The following is a 23,091-nucleotide window of genomic DNA, read 5'->3' as shown; positions in this document are numbered from 1 at the left end:
GGACCTGATTGAGGTGTACAAAATCATGAGAGGTATAGACAGGGTGGATAGCAAGAAGCTTTTTCCCAGAGTGGGGGATTCAATTACTAGGGGTCACGAGTTCAAAGTGAGAGGGGAAAAGTTTAGGGGGGATATGCGTGGAAAGTTCTTTACGCAGAGGGTGGTGGGTGCCTGGAACGCTTTGCCAGCGGAGGTGGTAGACGCGGGCACGATAGCGTCTTTTAAGACGTATCTAGACAGATACATGAATGGGCATGAAACAAAGAGATACAGACCCTTCGAAAATAGGCGACATGTTTAGATAGAGGATCTGGATCGGCGCAGGCCTGGAGGGCCGAAGGGCCTGTTCCTGTGCTGTAATTTTCTTTGTTCTTTGTTCTACTCCTATTTCTAATTTTATAAAACACTGCTAGGCCTCAGTGGGAATACTGTGTCCAATTCCAGGCACCACTATTTAGGAAGGATGTCAAGTATCCCAGTGTACCGTAGATTACTCCCCCTCAGACACAATCAAAAGTTTTTAAAAATTATTTTTCGGATGCGAGCATCACTGGCAAGTCCAGAATTTATTGCCCATTCCTAATTGCCCTTGAGAAAGTGGTGGTGAGCCGCCTTCTTGAACCACTGCAGTCCAAGTGGTGTCCACAGTGCTGTTTGGGAGGGAGTTCCATGATGCTGACCCAGCAATAGTGAAGGAACGGTGATATAGTTCCAAGTCAGGATGTGTGTGACATGGAGGTGATGACGTTCCCATGCGTCTGCTGCCCTTGTCCTTCCAGGTGATTGAGGTCATGGGCTTGGAAGGTACTGTTGGAGGAGTCTTGGTGATTTGCTGCAGTGCATCTTGTAGATGGTGCACAAATAGTGATAGAAATCTAGATCTCTCTCCCCCAAAAAGCTGTTGAGACCGGGGGTCAATTGAAGCTTTGAAGACTAAGGTGGATAGATTTTGTTGGGTAAGGGTATTGAGGGATACGACGAAAAGGCAGGTAAATGGAGTTACATATCAGCCATGTGAATCTAAGTGAATCAAGAAATAACACCTCATTTCCCATTCGATACTTTACAGTCTTCTGGACTCAACATTGAGTTCAGCAACTTTCCATCATAACTTCTGCCCCCAATTTTTTCAGACTGCAGTTGTTAGTGATGATTCTGCTTTTCACATTTACACCTTGTCTAGACCCATCTTTTGTTTCTTTACTTGTTCCATTACCAGTTCCTTTTGCCTTGCACCATCATCCCTTTTGTTATTTAATCTCTCCTGCCTTCCATCCTATCACAGACCTTCCCCTTTGTTCTTTCCTCCCCACCCCACTTTCCCTGCGTCTATACTTGCTGTAAACCTATTACATCTTGAACTTTTTCCAGTTCTGACGAAAGATCGTAGAACTGAAGCACGGTTTTTCTCTCCTCAGGTGCTGCCTGGCCTGCACAGTATTTCCTGCATTTTCTGTTCATTCGAGGGGCTGAATGGCCTCTTGCTCTTCCTACACACAGAGCACCATCATTGACAGAAGCAGTAGGCTTTCCTTCTGGAAGATCAGTGTCAGACACAAGGCACCACTTGTTCAACCAGCATATGGCTCTGCAAGAAGTGCTAGTCTCAGCGTCAAAAAATCCTTGCCAAAGTCTTCCAGCTCACTCAGCTCTCAGCTGAGTCACTGCAGACTGGAGAGCAAAGTGGACAGCTGTTTCTCAACACTTGGCAAGAACAGTGTAGTTAAAAATTGTTAGACCATCTGTGTATCTCCAGGTGGGGCAATGCATGACACAAGAGCTTAAGATGTTGGGAGGGGAGAGAAATCAGAACAAAAAATTATGAAAATAGTTTTTGAAGATGTGCTTTGTGCCTCTAAAGTACAATGGAGTGGGGCTGAGATCAATGGTCTTTATTGAATGGTTTTACAAAGATTGTCCTGTGTTTCTTTCTCCTCCTGTAGACCAATCCAAAATAGCCCAATCCCTTTTAGTTTTTATTTCAAAACTAAGGTTGATGAGGCTTCCCAGTTTCCCAGTTTGAAGTAACATCTACATGTACTGGCAGTGCAAAGGCAAGGAGAGGGCATTGTACTTACAATGTCCGAATTGAAAGGTTTCACATTGATGTTCCGCATGGAGCTACTGTTGAGGGACCACACCTTAGTTTTGTGCTTAAGAGCAGCTCTAACCTACAAAGATTTTAAAAAGAAACAAGACATTAGCACAGATGGAATGGAACAGACACAAGAATACCATTAATCTTCTGGAGGACTAGTAATATCCTGCTAATGGGAATAAAGTCTCAAAACTGATTGCAAGGAATTGCCTAATTGCATCATTATTTTCCAAACACATCACAAATTCACAACATTTTGTTTTCCATATACTCCATTTCAAAGATGTGTATGAGATGATTAGAATTTCAATGCTCAGCTGCTCATAATTGCACTCAGTTTTGGAAGTGCTGCTTTTCTGTAGTTGTCTCTTTAACTCTGAGTAGGACCAGTGAAATTGTGATCTAAAGCTTAATCCAAAATTTGTTTGGGTGGATTTAGACAGGACGTCTGCTCCATGCTAATCCAGTCACGGGTCTTTGAACATATTGGCAGGAGCTCAGAGTGTCTGGCAGCAAGATGAAATAATTTCAGTTCAATTCACTCGGATATTAGTCAGCAGAAATCCAAGTCCAGTACCAACTGACCCTAGGAAATATCAAAGCTCACCTGATAGCTGTCATTTAAAACAAGATTCTTCAGCTCAAGGTTAATGTCAGGCAAATGCCTCACTTACTACTTTGCACATGGTTACGATTTGTCCTTAGCACTTGCAGGGTTTGAAGTGTCAGCCTTGATTAATGGTGGCACTGTCTTACACTGAATCAGAAAGTTGTGGGTTCCTACTCCAGAGACTGGGGCACATGGCTGACACTCCCATTGCAGCATTGAGGGAGTGCCACACTGTTAGAGGTGCTGTCTTTCGAATGAGACATTAAACGCTTACCTCATCTGCTCTCTCAGGTGAACATAAAAAATCACATGGCTTTGCTGAAAGCTAAAACCCCACAGTGGAACAAAGTCTGATAATTAAACCATTAAACATCAAAAGTTTCCTACAGTCTGCTTTTAGTGTTACCAACTCTGATTGAATGCATTCCTGGAGCTTTCTTCACATAACTTCCCACCTCCAATTTCCCACCCCCACACTCCCACTATTGGTTGCCCAGCATGTCCATGCTTGCAGTATTCTGCCTTCGAACAGCCAATCGGAAAGCAAAGAGACTCTTTGCTACCTGATTGACCAATCAGCCTTCAATAATTTTTATATTCAAAGGAAATGAAACAAAACACAGATATTTTTTTGACGCCCCTGTGATTTTCTCCTGGATTTTGCTCCCTGCAGTGTCCTGAAGATTAATCGTCAATTCCTGGATACTCCAGTCAATCCTGGAGGGTTGGCAACCCGTACTTTCATTTATATGTTGGGTGCAGCTACAGCAAAAGCCTGAGGTGAAGCCAGTTTTTCTCACCTCAGAAATTTACAGACAAGTAAACTAAATAAAAAACACAACAAATCTATAAAACAAAACACTTTGATCAGCACCAAATGTCCTTGTATAAAAGGTCACACCTTCCAATCTCAGGATCTCTTGCCTTAGCCTCCCTACTTCCTGAGCTTCCTTGATGTCCTTGATGTTGCGATCCCTCTGTTGAGTCAGTAGCGAGTCACATGCTGTCACTCTGCAATTCAACGGCTTCAGAGAAGTCTGGAGTCCTGTTCCCTAGCTGCCAACTCCATCCCTCTGTCTGGCAACTGTCTGAAGTTGAACCAGCCTGTTTGCAACCTTGGTGTTACATTTGACTCCAAGATGAGCTTCTGACCAGAAATTCGTGCCATCATTGAGACTGCCTCTATCCACCTCTGTAACATTACCCAACTCCGCCCCTGTCTCAGCTCATCTGCTGCTGAAACCCTCACCTATGCCTTTGTTACTTCCAGAGTTGGCTATTCTAATGCACTCCTGGCCGGCCTCCCACATTCCACCCTTCGTAAACTTGAGGACGTCTAAAACTCTATTGCCTATATAAGAACATAAGAAATAGAAGTAGGCCATTCAATAAGATCATGGCTGATCTGCCCCAGACCTCAACTCCTCTTCCGTGCCAGCTCCTCATAGCCCTCAACTCCCCAATATTTCAAAAATCTATTTCCCTCCTCTTTCAATACTTTCAGTGATCTGGCCTGCACAACTCTCTGGGGTTGAAAATACCAGACATTCACTACCCTCTGAGAGAAGAAATTCCTTCGCATCTCAGTTTTAAATGTGTGCCCCCTTATTCTGTAACTATGTCCCCTAGTTCGAGATTCCCCCACCAGCAGAAACATCTTCTCAACACCTACCCTGTCAAGCCCCCTCATAATTTTGTACCCCTCATTCTTCTAAACTCTAATGAATAAAGGTCTAACCTGTTTAGCCGTTCTTGATAAGTTTTTTTATTTTTTTATTTAGAGATACAGCACTGAAACAGGCCCTTTCGGCCCACCGAGTCTGTGCCGACCAACAACCACCCATTTATACTAACCCTACAGTAATCCCATATTCCCTACCACCTACCTACACTAGGGGCAATTTACAACGGCCAATTTACCTATCACCTGCAAGTCTTTGGCTGTGGGAGGAAACGGGAGCACCCGGCGAAAACCCACGCGGTCACAGGGAGAACTTGCAAACTCCGCACAGGCAGTACCCAGAATTGAACCCGGGTCCCTGGAGCTGTGAGGCTGCGTGCTAACCACTGTGCCACTGTGCCAAAGTTCCAAAGGTCTGAGAACCTCTCACAGTGACCGCCAACAGACAATATTTTTAACCCACAGCCCACACATTATGTATTTAATGATTAGGTGCGGGAGCCCTGGGTTGACTATTCTTCTCTCCCTAGCCCAGGGGCACTGATGGGAATTATTGCATCACCCGATCCAATTCTCCCACCAACCGTCTCAGCTGAGATCAGCTAATTCAGCACAGAGCAATGGCTGAACCAGGGACCTTCTGGTCTGTAACACATCAGATGGTGCATTTAGCAGCTGAGTCTTTTTCTCAACGGTTAACAGTAACTGAATATGAAACACTGTATAAGCATTGCTGTATGCATTGGGGTCAAGTCAGAGTTTACAGTCCTTAATAAGCACCCTAAGCATGCCATGTATATGGCTAGCTTAATGGTGCTTTTCAATGCACCAAAGGCAAGTATTTGTCAGTGAGGTATCCTCAGAATATTTTCAATGCATTTAATTTCCCCTTCACCCCCCACCACACACTCCACCAAACTCTACTTTCTATTTCTCTTCTACTAAAAGTACTCATACCAGGGTTAACTTACACAGGCATTAATTCTGACCCCCAAGCCATCATGCCAGTGGCCATTCTTCATGTATGACCATAACTGTAAGTGCTGGCAGTCTATGCTAATGTGGAGAGCATTACAGCCATGCCCGACTCTGCTCCAGCCTGATGTTCACACACTTGCTAGCAGGAGTCACTGGATAATGACTAGTCTTTTTATGAAGTCAACCGCTTCATCCCAGAAATCAGCCTAGTGAATCTCTTTTGGACTGCCTCCAATGCCAGTAGATCCTTTCTTAAATACGGGGACAAAAACTGTACTCAGTACTCCAGGTGTGGCCTCACCAACATCCTATACTGTTGTAACAAGACTTCCCTATTTTTAAACTCCAACCCCATGTCCCAACTCACACCAAATTCTGTTCATCCATCATTGTATCATGAGTCCCATATATAAAATTACAATTATATTATGTTTTATGTAATGTCTAACATAAAGTTAAATCAAAAGTGCCTCTTCTGGAAGAACTACCAGCACTTGTCACATTCACTTTCTGGTACCTGATCCAAACAATAGAATCAAATTGCCTAGAAAAAACAATTTTGCATCTGGGATAAGAGAGTGGGTTTAGTAATGTAAATATCAGGAGGGGAGCGGGTTCCAACTTAAAGGCATTGGTCTCCTGGAACATGAACTAAACCCAGTGTAAACCCTATCACTACCTTGTCAGGGCCCCTAGGGATGGGCTTTGCCAACGGCACCCACACCCCAAGTATCAACAAACCATCCCAGTGTAAAAGAGAGTTTGCAGCAAAAGCATAATATGAATGAATGCAATGCATGGTTGAGCAGCTGATGGCCTAAAATGGCTCCATCTGATTGGTGCCACAGGACTCTGATTGAATTTAGTTGTACTCCCGCTTCAGGCTGCACCCAGGACGCCTGTCCCGAGGACCCTGGCAAAATGGTGGCAGCCACAGGAACGAGGAAGGAAGTATTTCAGGTGCTGATGCCTCAATTCCACTGGGTGGGACGATCCAAAACCGAGCTTTCCACTTGGATACCAGTTTATGTGAAATAATCAGCTCAAATGGTGGAGTTAATTCCTGCTGTTACATAAGCTCTTGGTCCTGCCTACATTGTTACATGAATTACTAATTAATAAACTGGAGTCCAGGCTTGAGTTGAGAGTGATGGTAAGAGGCTGGTAGCAGATGTTGGGGAGGATTGAATCAAATTGCAATCAGGCGTCTGAGCGAACAGCCTGATTCACACAGCTCTGCATCAGCCAATTATAATGTTTTCTTTCAGCGGTTATATATCTTCCTTCCCTCATAATATAATGCCCGACTTTTAAATTAAACTAGTCTCAAATGATAGCAGCAGACTTCCATCATAATAAAACAACTGAACTCAATGGGCCGTGACCAAAATGGATGAGTTTGGCTCATTCAAATGCATTTGATTTCAAGCCTGGGCCAGGTTACAAAGGCAATATTCGGATGGGAGATGATCACAGCCGAGGGTGAATTTACGATGTGCACAACACAGAAAGCAAGTTAGTCTCAAGGTTATTACTGATCCTGGAGCCTCAGTTTACAATAGTGTCAGGGTTTGAAAGCACCATCTGCTGAGTATATCCCTTTTAGAGTCATAGAGTCATACAGCATAGAGACAGGCCCTTCGGCCCACCGCGTCCATACCCACCATAATACCTATCTATGCTAATCCCACCTGCCTGCATTAATTCCATATCCCTCTATGACTTGCTCATTCAAGTACCTGTCCAGATGCCTCTTAAATGTTGCTACTGTTCCTGCTTCCACCACCTCCTCTGGCAGCTCATTCCAGATACCCACTATTCTTTGTGTGAAAAATTTTCCCCTTTGATCCCCTTTAAACCTCCTCCCTCTCACCTTAAATCTATGCCCTCTAGTTTTAGTCACCCCTACCATGGGAAACAGACTCTGGCTATCTACCCTATCTATGCCTCTCATAATTTTATATACCTCTATCATGTCCCCTCTCAGCTTCCTTCACTCCAGGGAAAACAGACCTAGCCTATCCAATCTCTCTTTACAACTCAAGCCCTCCAAACCAGGCAACATCCTTGTGAATCTTTTCTGCACCCTCTCTAGCTTAATCACATCTTTCCTGTAGTGCAGCGACCAGAACTGCACACAGTACTCCAAATGCGGCCTAACCAACGTTATGTACAACTATAACATGACGTCCCAACTCTTGTACTCAGTGCCTCGGCCGATGAAGGCAAGCATGCCATACGCCTTCTTCACCACCCTGTCTACCTGTGTTGCCACTTGTGATGGAATGTTGGAATGTTAATCTAACTCTGGTCTACACACACCAATATAAAGGCACTGTAGTAAAGGGCACACAGAAATAGAGACTGTTACAACACAGAATCAGGCCATTCAGCCCATCCAGTCTGTGTCAGTGTTTACTGTCCACATGAGCACACAATCCCATTGCTCGCCGATCTATGCTGCCTCCTGGTACAGCAAAGTCTCAAGTTTTTCAACCTTGTTTTCAAATCCCTCCATGGCCTCCCCTTCCCCACGTCTGTAACTTCCTTCAACCCCACAACCCTCCCACATCTCTACGCTTATCTAATTCTGGCCTCTTGAACATCCCCGATTTTAATCACTGCACCATTGGCGGCCGTGCCTTCAGCTGCCTGGGCCCTAAGCTCTGGAATTCTCTCCCTAAACCTCTCCACCCTCTTTTGTTCGTCTGATGGCATTCCTGTGAGGTGCCTTGGGATGCTTTACAATGTTAAAGCTATATAAATGCAATTTGTTTGTTGTTGTTGATGCAATCCCAGCATATACAAATCTGAGTTATTATTCCATATTTAAGTTTTGCTCCCTGCAGAATCTGGAGTGACCCGCCACTGTTTTCATGTGAATTCTTGCTGATATCTCTGACCCATCAACGACAACAGCTTACCACTGGAGAGAAATCATTTTCTGCAGTCACTCACCTCTGAATTCAGAAGACAGTGAAAGAGAAAGATGAAAAACCCCTAAAGAGAGAGAAAAAGAAAATCAGAAACAGTGAATTGCCAACAAAAAAAAAACACTTAAATGTTTAAGTCAAGAATGAGAGACGATTGTCAAACTGCCTGAAACATGGATGGCTGGTGGTGGAAAATGAGTTTGGGTTGGGGGGGTGGGGGGGTGTCAGGGGGGTGGGTGATGCCACGGCCATAACATCAATACCTGAAGAGGGGTGGAGGGGCTTTTGTGGGTCAGGAAGAATGGCAGTGTTCCTGCGGCTGCTGGGTCTCCCCCACCCTTCCCCATCTCTCCCCCACCCTTCCCCCACTCTCCCCCACCCCTCCCCACTCTTCTCTCTCTGTCCCCACCCTTCCTCCACTCTCCCTCACCCTTCCCCCTCTGTCCTTACCCTTGCCCCACTCTGCCCCCACCCTTCCCCCACTCTCCCCACCCTCATCCCTCTCTCCTTCCCACTTTTCCTACTGTTCCCCAACACATGCAGCCACTGGATGTTTTGCTCCCTCACCCCACTCACCCCAGGTGTGCTGGGCTACCTGTCAGAACTCAATGAGCTATGCTGATGAGGTCTGAATCTGACTATGGAAGGGAGGGAAGGTTGGGGAGGACAACCAGCAGCGGCAGGAACACCCCTACTCCTCCTGGCCCGACAAGAAATCACCCTCGCCTGCCTTTATCCCCCTAGAATACTTCCAGGCCTTTCTTTGATTGGCCTGAAGCAGTCCCTTTACGGATCACCTTGTGCAAATGGGCAGCATGTGTAAGTCCCGGGTCTAGGGTTGCCAACTCTGCTTTGGCGTATTCCTGGAGGGAGTCCCTACTTGCCCACCATTGATCACTTGGCCTGCCAATCCTCACGGTGCCTCACCTCCTCCCCCACCCCCATTCCCCAATTGGAAAGTTAACAGACTCTTCAATCCCTGATTGGCTGATACTAACCTTTCAGTCAAATGTCCATTTTTATAGCTAATTAAACAAAGGTGTTCAAAGAAAATAAATAAAAACAACACAATCTTGTTCCGTGGGCCGAAGGGTCTGTTTCAGTGCTGTATCTCTCTATGATTCTATGACTCTATGACAATGTCTCGCCCTGTGTGTTTCTTGAAGCAGTGTCCTAGACATTAATGCTTAGCCCCAAGAGACTCCAAGGCAATCCTGGTTTAGTTGGTACCATACACATAAGAAATAGGAATGGAAGTGGCCATTTGTCCCCTCGAGCCAGCTCTGCCACCTAATAACATCATGGTTGATCCTCATTGGAGTCGGAATGAAACCCACACCTTTCTGACTCAGAGGCAAGACTATTACTCACTGAGCCATAGCTAACACTCAAAGCACTTCAGGTCTGAAACGCATTCAGGTCTCCCGACACTGGCTTCAAGCTAATGTGGTTGCCGTGCCAATGACTTTGCACAAGACTTTTGGGCGGAAGTTAAAAATCATCCCTAATTATTTTGGGACAATGTAGTGGGGGACATTGGGTTCAGACCCTGACCTTTACACCTCTGGGTTTGGGGTTTTAAATTCAGGCCAGACTGAGGGTGAAACCACCCTGTCTGTTTGCAGTAAGGGTGGAACTCCTCGTACAAAGCTGACTCCATTTAGCTCTGGTGTCGCGCTGGAGAATTGGTGTGAGAAAAGAATAAAGTCTTCAGAGATCGGGTTGCAGTAGAAGAGCTTTGCTGGGGATTTCATTGTGCTATATCAGACCTGGAAGTACATTATTCTCTAGCACTAACACCCGGTGCTGGGCCCCGCACCTCAGCAAGGATATATTGGCCTTGGAGGGGGTGCAGTGCAGATTCACCAGAATGATACAGGGGTTTAAAGGGATAAATTGTGAGGCCAGGTTGCACAGACTAGGCTTGTATTGTCTCGAATATAGTAGATTAAGGGGGTGATCTAATCGAGGTGTTTAAGATGATTAAAAGAGTCGATAGAGAGAGCCTATTTCTTCTGGTGGAGGGGGGATCAGAACAAGGGGGCTTAATTGTAAAACTAGAACTAGACTGTTCAGGGGTGATGTTAGGAAACACTTCCTTACACAAAGGGAAGTGGAAATCTGGAACTCTCTCCCCCAAAAACCTGTTGAGTTCGGGGTCAATTGTAAATTTCAGAATTGAAGTTGATAGAGTTTTGTTAGGTAAGGGGATTAAAGGTTACGGAACTCAGGCGGGGAGGTGGTGTTTGGATGCAGATCAGCCGTGACCTATCTGAGTGACTTCCTTGTGCTTCTGTGTTCCGAACTCTCACTCTGAGCAGCAGAGACAAGAATCTTTACTTTCATGAGGTAAAGGTCGAAATGCAACAAGAAATAGCAAGCGAGAGAAAAAAACAATATCTTGTTAAATACATTTAGCCTTATAATCCAGTTCAGGCTGACAGATCTTGCTGCAGTTACCTGTAAGGAGTTGAATAATGCGAAGATGTATTGAAACACAATGGCGTAGTTATTGACAGCCAGTACTCCACAAACCCAGGATATTCCCAAGATTGGGAGCAGTACAGCCACTGCTTTGGCCGTCAGCCTGAAAAGAAAAGCAAAGATGTTTAAAAAAACAACCCGCCAATCAAATTTCACCTCATCTGAGGGAACGCTGCACTGTCGGAGGGTCAGTACTGATGGAGTGCTGCACTGTCAGAGGGTCAGTACTGAGGGAGTGCTGCACTGTCGGAGGGCCAGTACTGAGGGAGTGCTGCACTGTCGGAGGGTCAGTACTGAGGGAGTGCTGCACTGTCGGAGGGTCAGTATTGAGGGAGTGCCACACTGTCGGAGGGTCAGTACTGAGGGAGTGCCGCACTGTCGGAGGGTCAGTACTGAGGGAGCGCCGCACTGTCGGAGGGTCAGTACTGAGGGAGTGCTGCACTGTCGGAGGGTCAGTACTGAGGGAGCGCCGCACTGTCGGAGGGTCAGTACTGAGGGAGTGCCGCACTGTCGGAGGGCCAGTACTGAGGGAGTGCTGCACTGTCGGAGGGTCAGTACTGAGGGAGTGCTGCACTGTCGGAGGGTCAGTATTGAGGGAGCATTGCACTGTTGGAGATGGCATCTTTTGAATTTGACATTAAACTGAGGCCCTGTCTGGCCCCTTCAGGGGTACATAAAAGATCCTACAGATACTACTGGAAGAAGAGCAGGGAGTTTTCCCCAGTGTTCTGGCCAATATTTTCCCTCAATCAACATTACAAAACTGATTATTGGATCAGTACCACATTGCTGCAGTGGGAGCTTGCTGTGCACAAATTGGCTGCCATCTGTGCTGTTTTCTAACAGTCACCAATTTCAAAAAATACTGCATTGGTGGTAAAGCACTTTGGAACAATGTGACATCATGAAAAGGTTTCATTTGGCTGCTTGACACGAGAAGGGAGAAATCAGCAAAAGGTCCCATTCCTGTCCAGTAGATTCTGACTCCTGCTGAAAGTTGCAGGCACATGAGCATTGACTGAGGAAAGGTCCAGGCTAACTGAGACTAGCTGAAATATCTACTGCCCTCTGCACAGAGACTGGGAGCTGATTGTCAATGGTGCCAATGGCCTGAGGATTTTCATAACTCCAATCATGCAGATTTGGAGATCATTAAAAAGTTACCTGAATTTTTTTTCAGATCTCTGGCATCTGATTTCCTTCAAATTTCTGGCACCAAAATAACATCAGTGCTCAGATCATCGATGTAGAACTTGTCATTCAATATTTAGATTTTCTTTAATATGGGATTCCGTGTACTTCCCAACTTTTAGATCCCACTCAATCATGTTAAATTTACAGAAACAGGCCATTCAGCCCAACTGGTGCATATCAATGTTTATGTCCCACAAAAGCCTCTCCCCACTCTTCATCATCTAATCCAATCAGTATATCCTTCTATTCCTTTCTCCCTTGTGTGTTTATCCAGCTTTCCCGTTAAATGCAACAGGATTTATCTTCCACATTTGCTTCACATTCACACACAAAAACAATTAAATCTCTGCTTTTCCCTCCCAGATTGGCTTTTCCATCATTTCCTGTCTTTATTTAATTATTCCATTCATACTGGTAAAGAATCAATCCGTTTATTTTGCGTAGGATCTTATATGTTTTTTCTTTCTGTTCCTTTTTATCGTTTTTGACGATGTCCTACAGATAATGTACACAGACCGCTCTTGTTTGATTTATTAAACCTGTCTTGCTATTTCCAATTTCCTGCTCCACAGCCCATCTTCAGCTGCCTATTCCCCTCACCCTCCCCTGCTGGGTCTAAATGACTCCGAATTGCAGTTCGCACCGTTTGCAACAACAGTCTGGCTCCAAAAACGAGCCAATTGAAACTTGCTCCAGCTCCAGAAATTCAGTCATCTTGGGAAATTAGCCCAATTATCATGACAATTCTGTCAATGGCCTCGGGACCAACGTTTGTTGACCCACATCCTCCAACAATGACAGGAATATTGGAGTAGCAAAATGCGCTGTGCGTCTGACAGTGTCACTGTGCCTTTCACTGTTAACAGCAGCATGATTTGTCAGCGTCTGGTATTCTGGAGAGGTCACGAGGATGGGAATGGTCAGAATTGGAACCACCCAAATCTCGAACTCATCATCTCACCAAGGAATACACAAGCTGAGCTCAGTAAAGTGAAAGAAGTGCAGTATACAAGGAGACAGAGACACTTTCTTTGCCAGAATCTGCTGTCCCTGGACGTGCTTTTCATGTCTATAAATAAAGAAGTTGCATTTCTATAGCGTCATTCATGACCTCAGGATGCCGCAAAGCCCTTCACAGACAATGAAGAGCTGTTTGAAATGTAGTCACTGTGGTCATGTAGTAAAACATGGCAGCCAATTTGCACACAGAAAGATCCCACAAACAGCAATGCGATAATCACCAGCTCATTTTTTTTTTTAGTGATGCCAGTTGAGGGATAAATATTGGCCATTTGTCAGAATAGTGGCTGTGGGATTTTTTACACTCACCTGAGAGGGCGAATGAGGCCTCAGTTTAACAGTCAAAAGACAGCACATCCAACAGTGTAGCACTCCCTCAGTACTGCACTGGGAGAGTCAGCCTGGATTTTATGCTCAAGGTTTTGGAGTGGGGCTGGAACGAGAAGCCACAAGCCTCTGACTGCAAGGTGAGAGTTCTGCCCACTGCGCCACGGAAATGGGTTGACACTGATTAATTCGACCTTGATTGTGATCTGTCGTTACCACAAATCCCATAAAAGATCCACAACCTCAATTGATGGAAAGACCAAGAGAAATTGCGGTTTATATCAGAAGCAAATTAATGCAGCAGAGCAGAATTTAATCCTAATAGTAGGTGTAGAGATCGAGAGATGCAGGCAAAGATTAAAGTTGATCCTAAAGGGCGGAACAGAGCACCATTTAATTTCAGTAATGAGACCTAATAACTCTCAGAATTACTTGCCCCCTTCTCCTCTGAGAATCACAGCATCTTACAGAACAGGAGGCTGTGTTAGAGAGATAGGGAGGGGCGAGGCCATGGAGAGATTGGAAGAGAAAGTTCAGAATTAATGTTTCAATCAGTTTCTTAAATGGCGACTCTCTCCAGACTCTGGGATCGAGTCTAGTTTGATGTTGCTAATTTGAGAAGAGGAGATGGTTATCACAATGTCGAGGAGCAGGTTGTCCCTCCATCAGTTGTCTCTCTGCTCTACTGCACCTGCATCGTAAGGTGGGGAGATATCACACACTGAGATGGAGGAGTGGAGTGGGACGCAGCCTCAGCCAATAGGAACATATTCCGTTCTTCATTACACACAATTTACATCATAGGAACAGGCCACCAGGTCAATATCAATGATTGCAGTGTTCAGTTCCTCTCACAACTCCTCCAATAAATGAAGCAGTCCGTGTCCGCATACAACAAGACCTGGACAACACTCAATTTCGGGCTGATAAGTGGTAAGTAACATTTGCGCCACACAAGTGCCAGGCAATGACCATCTCCAACAAGAGAGAATCTAACCATCTCCCCTTGACATTCAATGGCATTACCATCACTGAATCCCCCACTATTAACATCCTGGGGGTTACCATTGACCAGAAATGAACTGGACCAGCCACATAAATGTGGCTACAAGAGCAGTCAGAGGCTTGGAATCCAGCGGCGAGTAACTCACCTCCTGACTCCCAAAACCTGTCCACCATCTACAAGGCACAAGTCAGGAGTGTGATGGAATACTCTCCACTTGCCTGGATGAGTGCAGCTCCAACAACACTCAGGAAGCTCGACAGCATCCAGGACAAAGCAGCCCGCTTGATTGGCACCCCATCTACAAACATTTACTCCCTCCACCTTCGACGCACAGTGGCAGCAGTGTGTCCCATCTACAAGATGCACTGCAGCAACTCACCAAGGCTCCTTAGACAGCACCTTCCAAACCCACGACCTCTACCACCTAGAAGGACAAGGGCAGCAAATACATGGGAACACCACCACCTGCAAGTTCGCCTCCAAGTCACACACCATCCTGACTTGGAACTATATTGCCATTCCTTCACTGTCACTGGGTCAAAATCCTGGAACTCCCTTCCTAACAGCACTGTGGGTGTACCTACACTACACGGACTGCAGCAGTTCAAGAAGGCAGCTCATCACCACCTTCTCAAGGGCAATTAGGGATGTGCAATAAATGCTGGCCTGGCCAGTCATGCCCACATCCCAAGAATGAATTAAAAAAAATTCTGTTCCATTTTCTGCACTCCGGGTTCTTTATGCCAATTCAATCTTACAGCTTCATTTAGTTTTAATTATAATTTTCAGTTACTCTCCCTCAGCAAGAGCAAGGTCACCAGAGATACTGGTGTCACATCCAATCAAAGGACAGATCTGGTGCCTGTTGAAAACCATGCAATATCTTAATGAAGTGAAATAGAGAGACTTTAATCAGACTGATTTTGCACCCGACATTGAAGAATAGATTATTAATATGCTCCTTGGACACAGTTGTGAACAACTGTGCCTTGAGAACAAAAATAGTCACAAGGTAACGCACACTCCCAAGAAGTCACTGGAGTCAGGAGTGTGGGCTCTCATTTACTCGAGGGAAAGCTAAGGGGCTTATTTGCTTCATTGAATGAGGAAGCAAATATTGAAACCACAGCGGGTGCAAACTTTCGATACTGGTGTCAAACTGAGTATATGATATTGGACACGGCTACGGTTCTATTTATGGAGTCAGCGCGAGTTAATGGAATGACTTGCAGGCATCTTTGGAGATGTTAATTGGGTGTGACATTGGGTGTAATTGCAGTTTTTTGCAGAATGATTGCAAAGTGTGACTGAACTGGTTGTTGAGGGAAGTATGAAAAAGAAATTAAACATTTCGGTCGAGTGTTTCACAACCTCAGGACATCCCAAAACACTTTGCATCCAATGAAGTACTTTTGAAGTGTGGACACTGCTGTAATGAAGGAAACAGAGCAGCCAATTTGCACACAGCAAGATCTGACAAACAATAACAACCGGATAATTTGTTTTACTGATGCTTGTTGAAGGAATTAATATTGGCCAAGACACCAGGGAGAACTACCCTTCTCTACTTCAAAATAGTGGCTGTGGGATCTTTTAAACCAATCTGAGAGGGCAGGAATGGCCATGGTTTAATGTCCAATCTGAAAGATGGCACCTCCAACAGTGCAGCGCTCCCTCAGTACTGACCCTCTGACAGGGCAGTGTTCCCTCAGTACTGACCCTCTGACAGGGCAGTGTTCCCTCAGTACTGACCCTCTGACAGTGCAGCGCTCCCTCAGTACTGACCCTCTGACAGTGCAGCGCTCCCTCAGTACTGACCCTCCGACAGTGCAGCGCTCCCTCAGTACTGACCCTCTGACAGTGCAGCGCTCCCTCTGTACTGGCTCTCCAACAGTGCAGCGCTCCCTCAGTACTGCATTGGGAGCGTCAGGCTAGATTTTGTGCTCAAGTCTCTGGAGTGGGACTTAAACCCACAACCTCTGACTCCAAGGTGAGAGCGTTTCCCACTGGTGCATGTGAAAGCACAACAGAGGTGTGCACAGTCTGTGGCAAAGTGGAACAGAATTGTACCACCTCGCAGTGGGACATGTGAGCCACTTACCGACCCAAAGACATCAATTATTTTCTTTATTACAGGGAAATGTGCAGCCGCCATTTGGGATGGATTCTGGTCACTGCATTGCATTTTTGGGGTTTTGTGAAGGTCCAGTGTCAAATCCATTGCTGCTCACAGCCAGTATGGGCTCTGATTGGTCTAAGAGAGGTTTACTGGCAGAATCCCTGGGATACCACTTCAGAACTGCTGCCAGGACTTGGAGTTCAACAATGACAGCAGGTCCAGAAGTACTTCCTTGGCTGTAAAGCACATTGGGACGCCCTGAAGTCTGAAAAGACGCTATATAAATTCATTCTATAACTGCAGCCTCCATCTCCACATTAATCGTCAATTGTGCAAACCTTCTAAAAAATACTTCACTGATTTGTTTCGAGGTTTCTGTCTCCCTTTATAGAGGACCAACCCTGAAAAGCACTTGTAGCTTTTTATCAGTGGGCAGGAGCACTTGACAAGTCAGAGTTAATAAGCTCTCAACAGATCACCAAAGACCCAATAAACTGTCATCTCCAAAATCCCTAACTGGATATTGAGGTTTTGGCCAGATGCCTCGAAGTGGTTCATTGCTAGAATATAAAACTCTATCAGCACACAATTGTGTGTCTGTTGGTTGTGTTCAAATATAGGCTGACCATTTATTGCCTGCAAAACAGAGGCCAGCAGTTGACCATTGGGGGCGGTTCACCTCTGTCACTCCAATGATGCCCCAAGGCCCAGCTGAGACTATTTTCAGTCGAGCCTGTAAATTTTCAAATAAGCAGGAGGGGCGGGGGGGGAGAGGGGGAGGCAGGCTGCTTAAATATGCAAATCAGGGTCCAACGGCATTCCCAATTGCTAATTTCAGCTACAAGTGGGTGTCCAAACCCCGCCCATTTCTACCAGGCATTGAATGGACTATCCTTAAAGGAAGTGTTTCAAGCAACAGCCTATGAGCACTCCCCCTGGGTGCCTCCCCCCTGCAAAGTACTTCAGTCCTTTGGGTGGCTCCCTCAGCACTCCCCCACCCCCCAACACCATACAGAGTGTATTGTAGCCACGTTTTCAGATAGTACAAAGATAGGTAGGACAGCAAGTTGCATGGAGGACACAAGGCTGGGATTTTATGCTGAAAATAGAGACATGTTGTACGGCCTATATACCAAGCATCACACTGGCATTGAAATTCATATATCACATTACTCATTTGTGTGATAGGTAGGACATCTTTTTCGCTTGACAGCAGCATCCTTAGTGGCGAACACCACACCACTACTGCATAGTGTTATGGCACAACCGCTCAAGACAAAGCCCCCAATCAAAATATATGATTCTGATTGCGTTGGGAGCAACGCACTGTCAATTCAATCCCGTCACTCCACAGATCACATAACATATCACTTTAAACTTGATTGAACAATCTACTAATCCCCTGAATGAGGCAATCAAAACCTGGTATCTTTAGATATCAATAAATTAACTGTTTATTAGAAAAGCTAAAAAAAAATCTTAAACACGACTAAGATAAACCAAGATCTAAAAATAGAAATAACCATAGGACCACAGCAGTAAAGTTCTTGCAGATTTACACTACTGGTGAAGTGGAATCTTCCAATGTGGAACAGTCCAAGGTTGTTTGAAGTCCTCTGATTCAAAGTCCACTCACAATCCTCCAGAGTCCGATGAGGTAAGAAAATCCAGTCCAACATTCGAAGGTTCAAACTCCTCTTCCTTCCAGTGATGACCACAGCAGATCAACAAGTCGCAACCATTTTCAAAGGAATCAATCTGACTTAACTTTTAGAATTTTGAGGGATAAAAAAGTAGTCAGTCTAAATTCACTTCCTTCAGTTTAAATTAACAGAGATCTCTTTTCAGTTTATGCTGTTCCAGTTGTGTCTCAACTGTCTCTGCAAAAGCCAGTTTTTAAGCTAGTTTCAAAAGTCAATCGCAACAATGTATATCCTGTTCTCAGTCTCTGAATGGCTGTATCCAGCGCAACCAAGATGCACCTTCTAAAGCAGGCTATCTTAAAGCAATACTGATCCTTTGCTGTCTTAAAGACACACCGCATATTTCCCGAAAAAAACAACAGGATCATAACAATAGTAGCAGCGTGAAACAACCTGTCACTCAAATCTTTGGGATACATTACCCTTCCACGGTAATTTAAGGTAGACTGGGCACTTTTCAGGGCTGAAAATGATGGCCTTAGGCCCGTTCATAAGTTTGCACGATATACAGCGAGAAATGATCTGATCAGGGTAGCTATTGTCACGCAGGATGTCTCTGATTCACCCTATTTCAGCATCAAGTTTGCATGGTGAGCAAATGGCTCGGGCCCTGGAAGGGCAACGAATCCCAAAAATTTGAGCAACAGGTAAAGCTAACTGTTTCACGCTGCTACTATGAGTAGCATCACATGTGGTGTTCGCCACTAACAGAATGCTGCCATCAAGACAAAAAGATATCCTGCCTTTCACACAAATGAGTAATGTGATATATGAATTTCAATGCCAGTGTGATGCTAGTTATATAGGTCGTACGCCCCAAAGACTGGAGGATTGTATCAAACAACATGTTCCTTCTGCTGTTCGCAACAGGCAAGGTACAGGCCGTACCCAACCAGCCCGTGCTTGCAAAACATTAAACACAGTGCCCAACATTAGATGTGATTCCGCGATTGGACAACATTTGCTAAATAATCCACAGTGTGCTATGAATTACGCTGACAACCAATTTAAGATTGTCAGTAGGGCTCGCAGTGTGGCGCATTTGCGCGTACTGGAAGCTACACATATTAATACACAGGGCCCTGTTCTTTGCAGACAGAAAGTACATGTACAAACATTGCGCCTGTTTCAGGTAAACAAAAGAAGTGACAGCCATTCACTGATTCATTCTTCAGGACAATGCCTTGACCAATCAGAGTCAAGTTGCCTGATATAAATTTCAAACAAAGCTTGGCAGTTAACTGTCAGTCACCGTAGGCTGGCAAAGCCTCTACCAATCAGAGTTCACTTGCCAACCAATAAGCATTCTCTTATAAAGGATTGAAGAATTGCTAACCTTGTACCTCTGTTTAAACCGGGAGCGAGGGATAGACTGAATAATTACAGGCCAGTCAGTCTGACCTCAGTAGTGGGCAAATTATTGGAATCTATTCTGAGAGACAGGATAAACTGTCACTTAGAAAGGCACAGGTTAATCAAGGATAGTCAGAATGTATTTGTTAAGGGAAGATCTTGTTTGACCAACTTGATCGAATTTTTTGAAGAAGTAACAAGGAAGATAGATGAATGTAGTGCAGTTGATGTGGTCTACATGGATTTTAGCAAGACTTTTGACAGTCCCACGTGGCAGACTGGTTAAAGAAATAAAATCCCATGGGATCCAGGGAAATGCAGTAAGGTGGATACAAAATTGGTTCATTGGCAGGAAACAAAGGGTAATTGTTGATGGGTGTTTTAGCACCACTGGTTGTTTCCAGTGGTGTTCCGCAGGGCTCAGTACTGGGTCCCCTGCTTTTCATGGTGTATATTAATGATTTGGACGTAAATGTACGGGACATGATCAAGAGGTTTAAGGACGACACAAAGATTGACCGTGTGGTTGATAGCGAGGAGGATAGCTGTAGGCTGCAGGAAGATTTTGATGGTCTGGTCAGATGGACAGAAAAGTGGCAAATGGAGTTCAACTTGGAGAAGTGTGAGGTGATGCATTTGGGGAGGTCAAACATGACAAAGGAATACATGATTAATGGGAAAATACTGAGAAGTGTAGAGGAAGTGAGGGACCTTGGAATGAATGTCCACAGATCCCTGAAGGTAGCAGGACAGGTCGATGGGGTGGTTAAGAAGGCATATGGAATCCTTTCCTTTATTAGCTGAGGTATAGAATACAAGAGCAGGGAGGTTACGCTGAACTGTATAACTCATTGGTTAGGCCACAACTTGAGTACTGTGTGCAGTTCTGGTCACCTCATTACAGAAAGGATGTCTTTGCACTAGAGAGGATACAGAGGAGATTTATGAGAATGTTGCCAGGACTGGAAAAATGCAGCTATGAGGAAAGATTGGATAGGCTGGGGTTGTTCTCCTTGGAACAGAGAAGGCTGAGGGGAGATCTGATTGAAATGTACAAAATGTTGATGGACCTGGATAGAGTGGAGGTGAAGGGTCTATTCACCTTAGCAGAGAGGTCAGTGATGAGGGGGCATAGATTTTAAGTGATTGGTAGAAAAATCAGAGGGGAGATGAGGAAAAACATTTTCACCCAGAGGGTGGTGATGGTCTGGAACACACTGCCTGGATATACACCTCAAGTACCATAATCTGCAGGGCTACAGACCAAATACTAGAAGGTGCAATTGGAATAGGTGGATCATTTTTTGGCCGGTACAGACATGATGGGCGAAGTGGCCTCTTTCTCTGCCTTAAACTTTCTATAATTCTATTTTCAGCGACACGCAAGTTCTGTACCACCAAACAACTATTTTATGCTGGTGACAGGGGTCTCGATGTCTGGGAAAAGTGACACCAAGAACCCTGTGTCACCTCTTTTGTGGGAGGCCCGCCGAATCTAGAGACAATTAGGCACTTAAGTGGACAACGGCTGGCCTTCCAAACGATCAAGGACCCAGGCGACAGAAGTCCCACCCTCAGAGAGCTGTCAGCCAATCAGAGGCCAGCAGCTCTTTCACTGAGCAGCACCACCACGGAGGCAGTGGCTCCTGCCGGTGGAGCAACTACCTGAGGCCCAGGAGCATCACTAGACCCAGGCTACAGGTAGGTCAGGGCAGGAGGGGTCTCACGGGGTGGGGTCGCAGGGGTGGTGGGTATGGGGGTTGCTCTCAGCAGGCCCCCCCTTACCCAATGCCGCGTCCCTTGTTCAGGCACTAAGTGCCTGTTAAGACCCACCCCAAGCCTGGAAGCAGCCTGCACAGTTTTCTACGCCGTGCTTCCTGTATGGCAACAGGGCTGCCCACCACATGGCTAATTGCAGTGGTGGTGCGATGAGGCCCTTAATTGGGCATTAATTGCCCTCTTAAGGGCCTCAATTGGCAGCGGGGTGGGAAGGCCGTTCACAGGCCTTGCCACCCCGAACTTAATTTTGGCGGAGGCGGAAAGATGGCGGGGTCCCCCCGCCACCCTCCCCCCTCCCCTCCCCCCTCAAGCCGCCACCATCCCACCCGATTTTATGCTCTTCCCACCTCCAAACCCCCTGCGGGAAAGAGCATAAAATTCCACCCAAAGAGTCTGCAAAGGGATATGGGCAGGTTAAGTGAAGGGGCAAAAATTGGGCAGATGGAGTATAATGTGGGAGAATGTAAGGTTATCCACTTTGGCAGGCAGAATAGAAAAGCAGAATATTCAATGGAGAGAGACTGCAGAATTCTCCGGTACAGAGGGATCTGGGTTTCCTTGTACATGAATCACTAAAAGTTAGCTTGCAGGTAAAGCAAGTAATTAGGAAGGCTAATGGAATGTTGGCCTTTATTGCAAGGGGGATGGAGTATCAGAGTAGGGAAGTTCTTGCTACAACTGTGCAGGGCATTGGTGAGATCGCACCTCGAGTACTGTGTACAGTTTGGGTCACCTTATTTAAGGAGGGATATACTTGCATTGGAGGCAGTTCAGTGAAGGTTCACTAGGTTGATTCCTGGGATGAAGGGTTTGTCTTATGAGGAACAGTTGAGCAAGTTGGGCCTATGCTCATTGGAGTTTAGAAGAATGAGAGGTGATCTTATTGAAACATATAAGATTCTGAGGTGGTTTGACAGGGTAGCTGAGAAGATGTTCCCCTCGCAGGGCAATCAAGAACTGAGGGCACAGTTTCAGAATAAAAATTATGAGGATTTTTTTTTCTCAGAGGGTCGTTAATCTTTGAAATTCTCTTCCCCAGAAAGCAGTGGAGGGAGGGTCATTGAATATATTCAAGGCCCAGTTAGACAGATTTTTGATCTACACGGGAGTCAGGGGTTATGAGGAGCCAGCAGGAAAGTGGAGTTAAGGCCACAATCAGATCAGCCATGATCTTATCGAATGGTGCAGAAGGCTCAAGGGGCCGAATAGCCACTCCTACTCTTATTTCTTACGATCTTATGTTCACTGGAGGTCCAGCAATAAGGCTTTGACCTCACACCAGCACCAAGTGGTGGTGCAATCAGACTGAATTTCATGAACTATTTGACAACTGCCCTCTCTCCATGTGTCCACAACTTTATCAGAAAGGCTACAGGAATATTAGCCTTTATAACCAGAGTGCTGGCATATAAAGGGTAGGAAGTTTTGCTACAGCTATACAAGGCCCTGGTTAGACCTCATCTGGAGAACTCTATATAGATCCAGGCATCACACCATAGAAAGGATATATTGACTTTGGAAGGAGTCTTTTTAGGAAACATCTCAACTTATCCTGCCACCTTCAACGATTTATGTGCATACAACCCCAGGTCTCTCTGTTCCTGCACCCCTTTAAAATTGTACCATTTAGTTTAGACAGCCTCCTCTCCTCATTCTTCCTCCCAAATGCATCATTAAAATCATCTGAATGTGAAAAATCAGTGTAAACAATTGGAATGCCAGGAAATGCAAACTCTTACATTTCTTTTCTTTAAGTATGAAAAATAAAGCTTTGTCTCATTGAACCTTCATTCAGGCACATCCGAC

The 23,091-nt window shown here is 45.4% G+C and overlaps 1 protein-coding gene across 4 annotated transcripts in view; it reads right to left on the bottom strand.

The window, feature by feature from the left end:
* The window catches only part of adgrd1 (adhesion G protein-coupled receptor D1), a 249,766-nt gene that overhangs the window by 9,558 nt on the left and 217,117 nt on the right, over positions 1-23,091 (bottom strand). For all 4 annotated transcript variants that reach the window (XM_068054587.1, XM_068054590.1, XM_068054586.1 and 1 more), the window contains 3 exons: positions 10,761-10,887; positions 8,326-8,367; positions 2,079-2,171 (listed from right to left, as the gene is read on the bottom strand). In XM_068054587.1, coding sequence (XP_067910688.1) covers positions 2,079-2,171; positions 8,326-8,367; positions 10,761-10,887 — 262 coding nt within the window. The remainder of the gene's footprint in view (positions 1-2,078; positions 2,172-8,325; positions 8,368-10,760; positions 10,888-23,091) is intronic.

The sequence above is a fragment of the Heterodontus francisci genome, chromosome 23 (genome assembly GCF_036365525.1).
Source record: "Heterodontus francisci isolate sHetFra1 chromosome 23, sHetFra1.hap1, whole genome shotgun sequence".
NCBI lineage: Eukaryota > Metazoa > Chordata > Chondrichthyes > Heterodontiformes > Heterodontidae > Heterodontus > Heterodontus francisci.
Note: the sequence above shows the minus strand (reverse complement) of the source record. Positions and strands in the feature narration are given on the sequence as shown.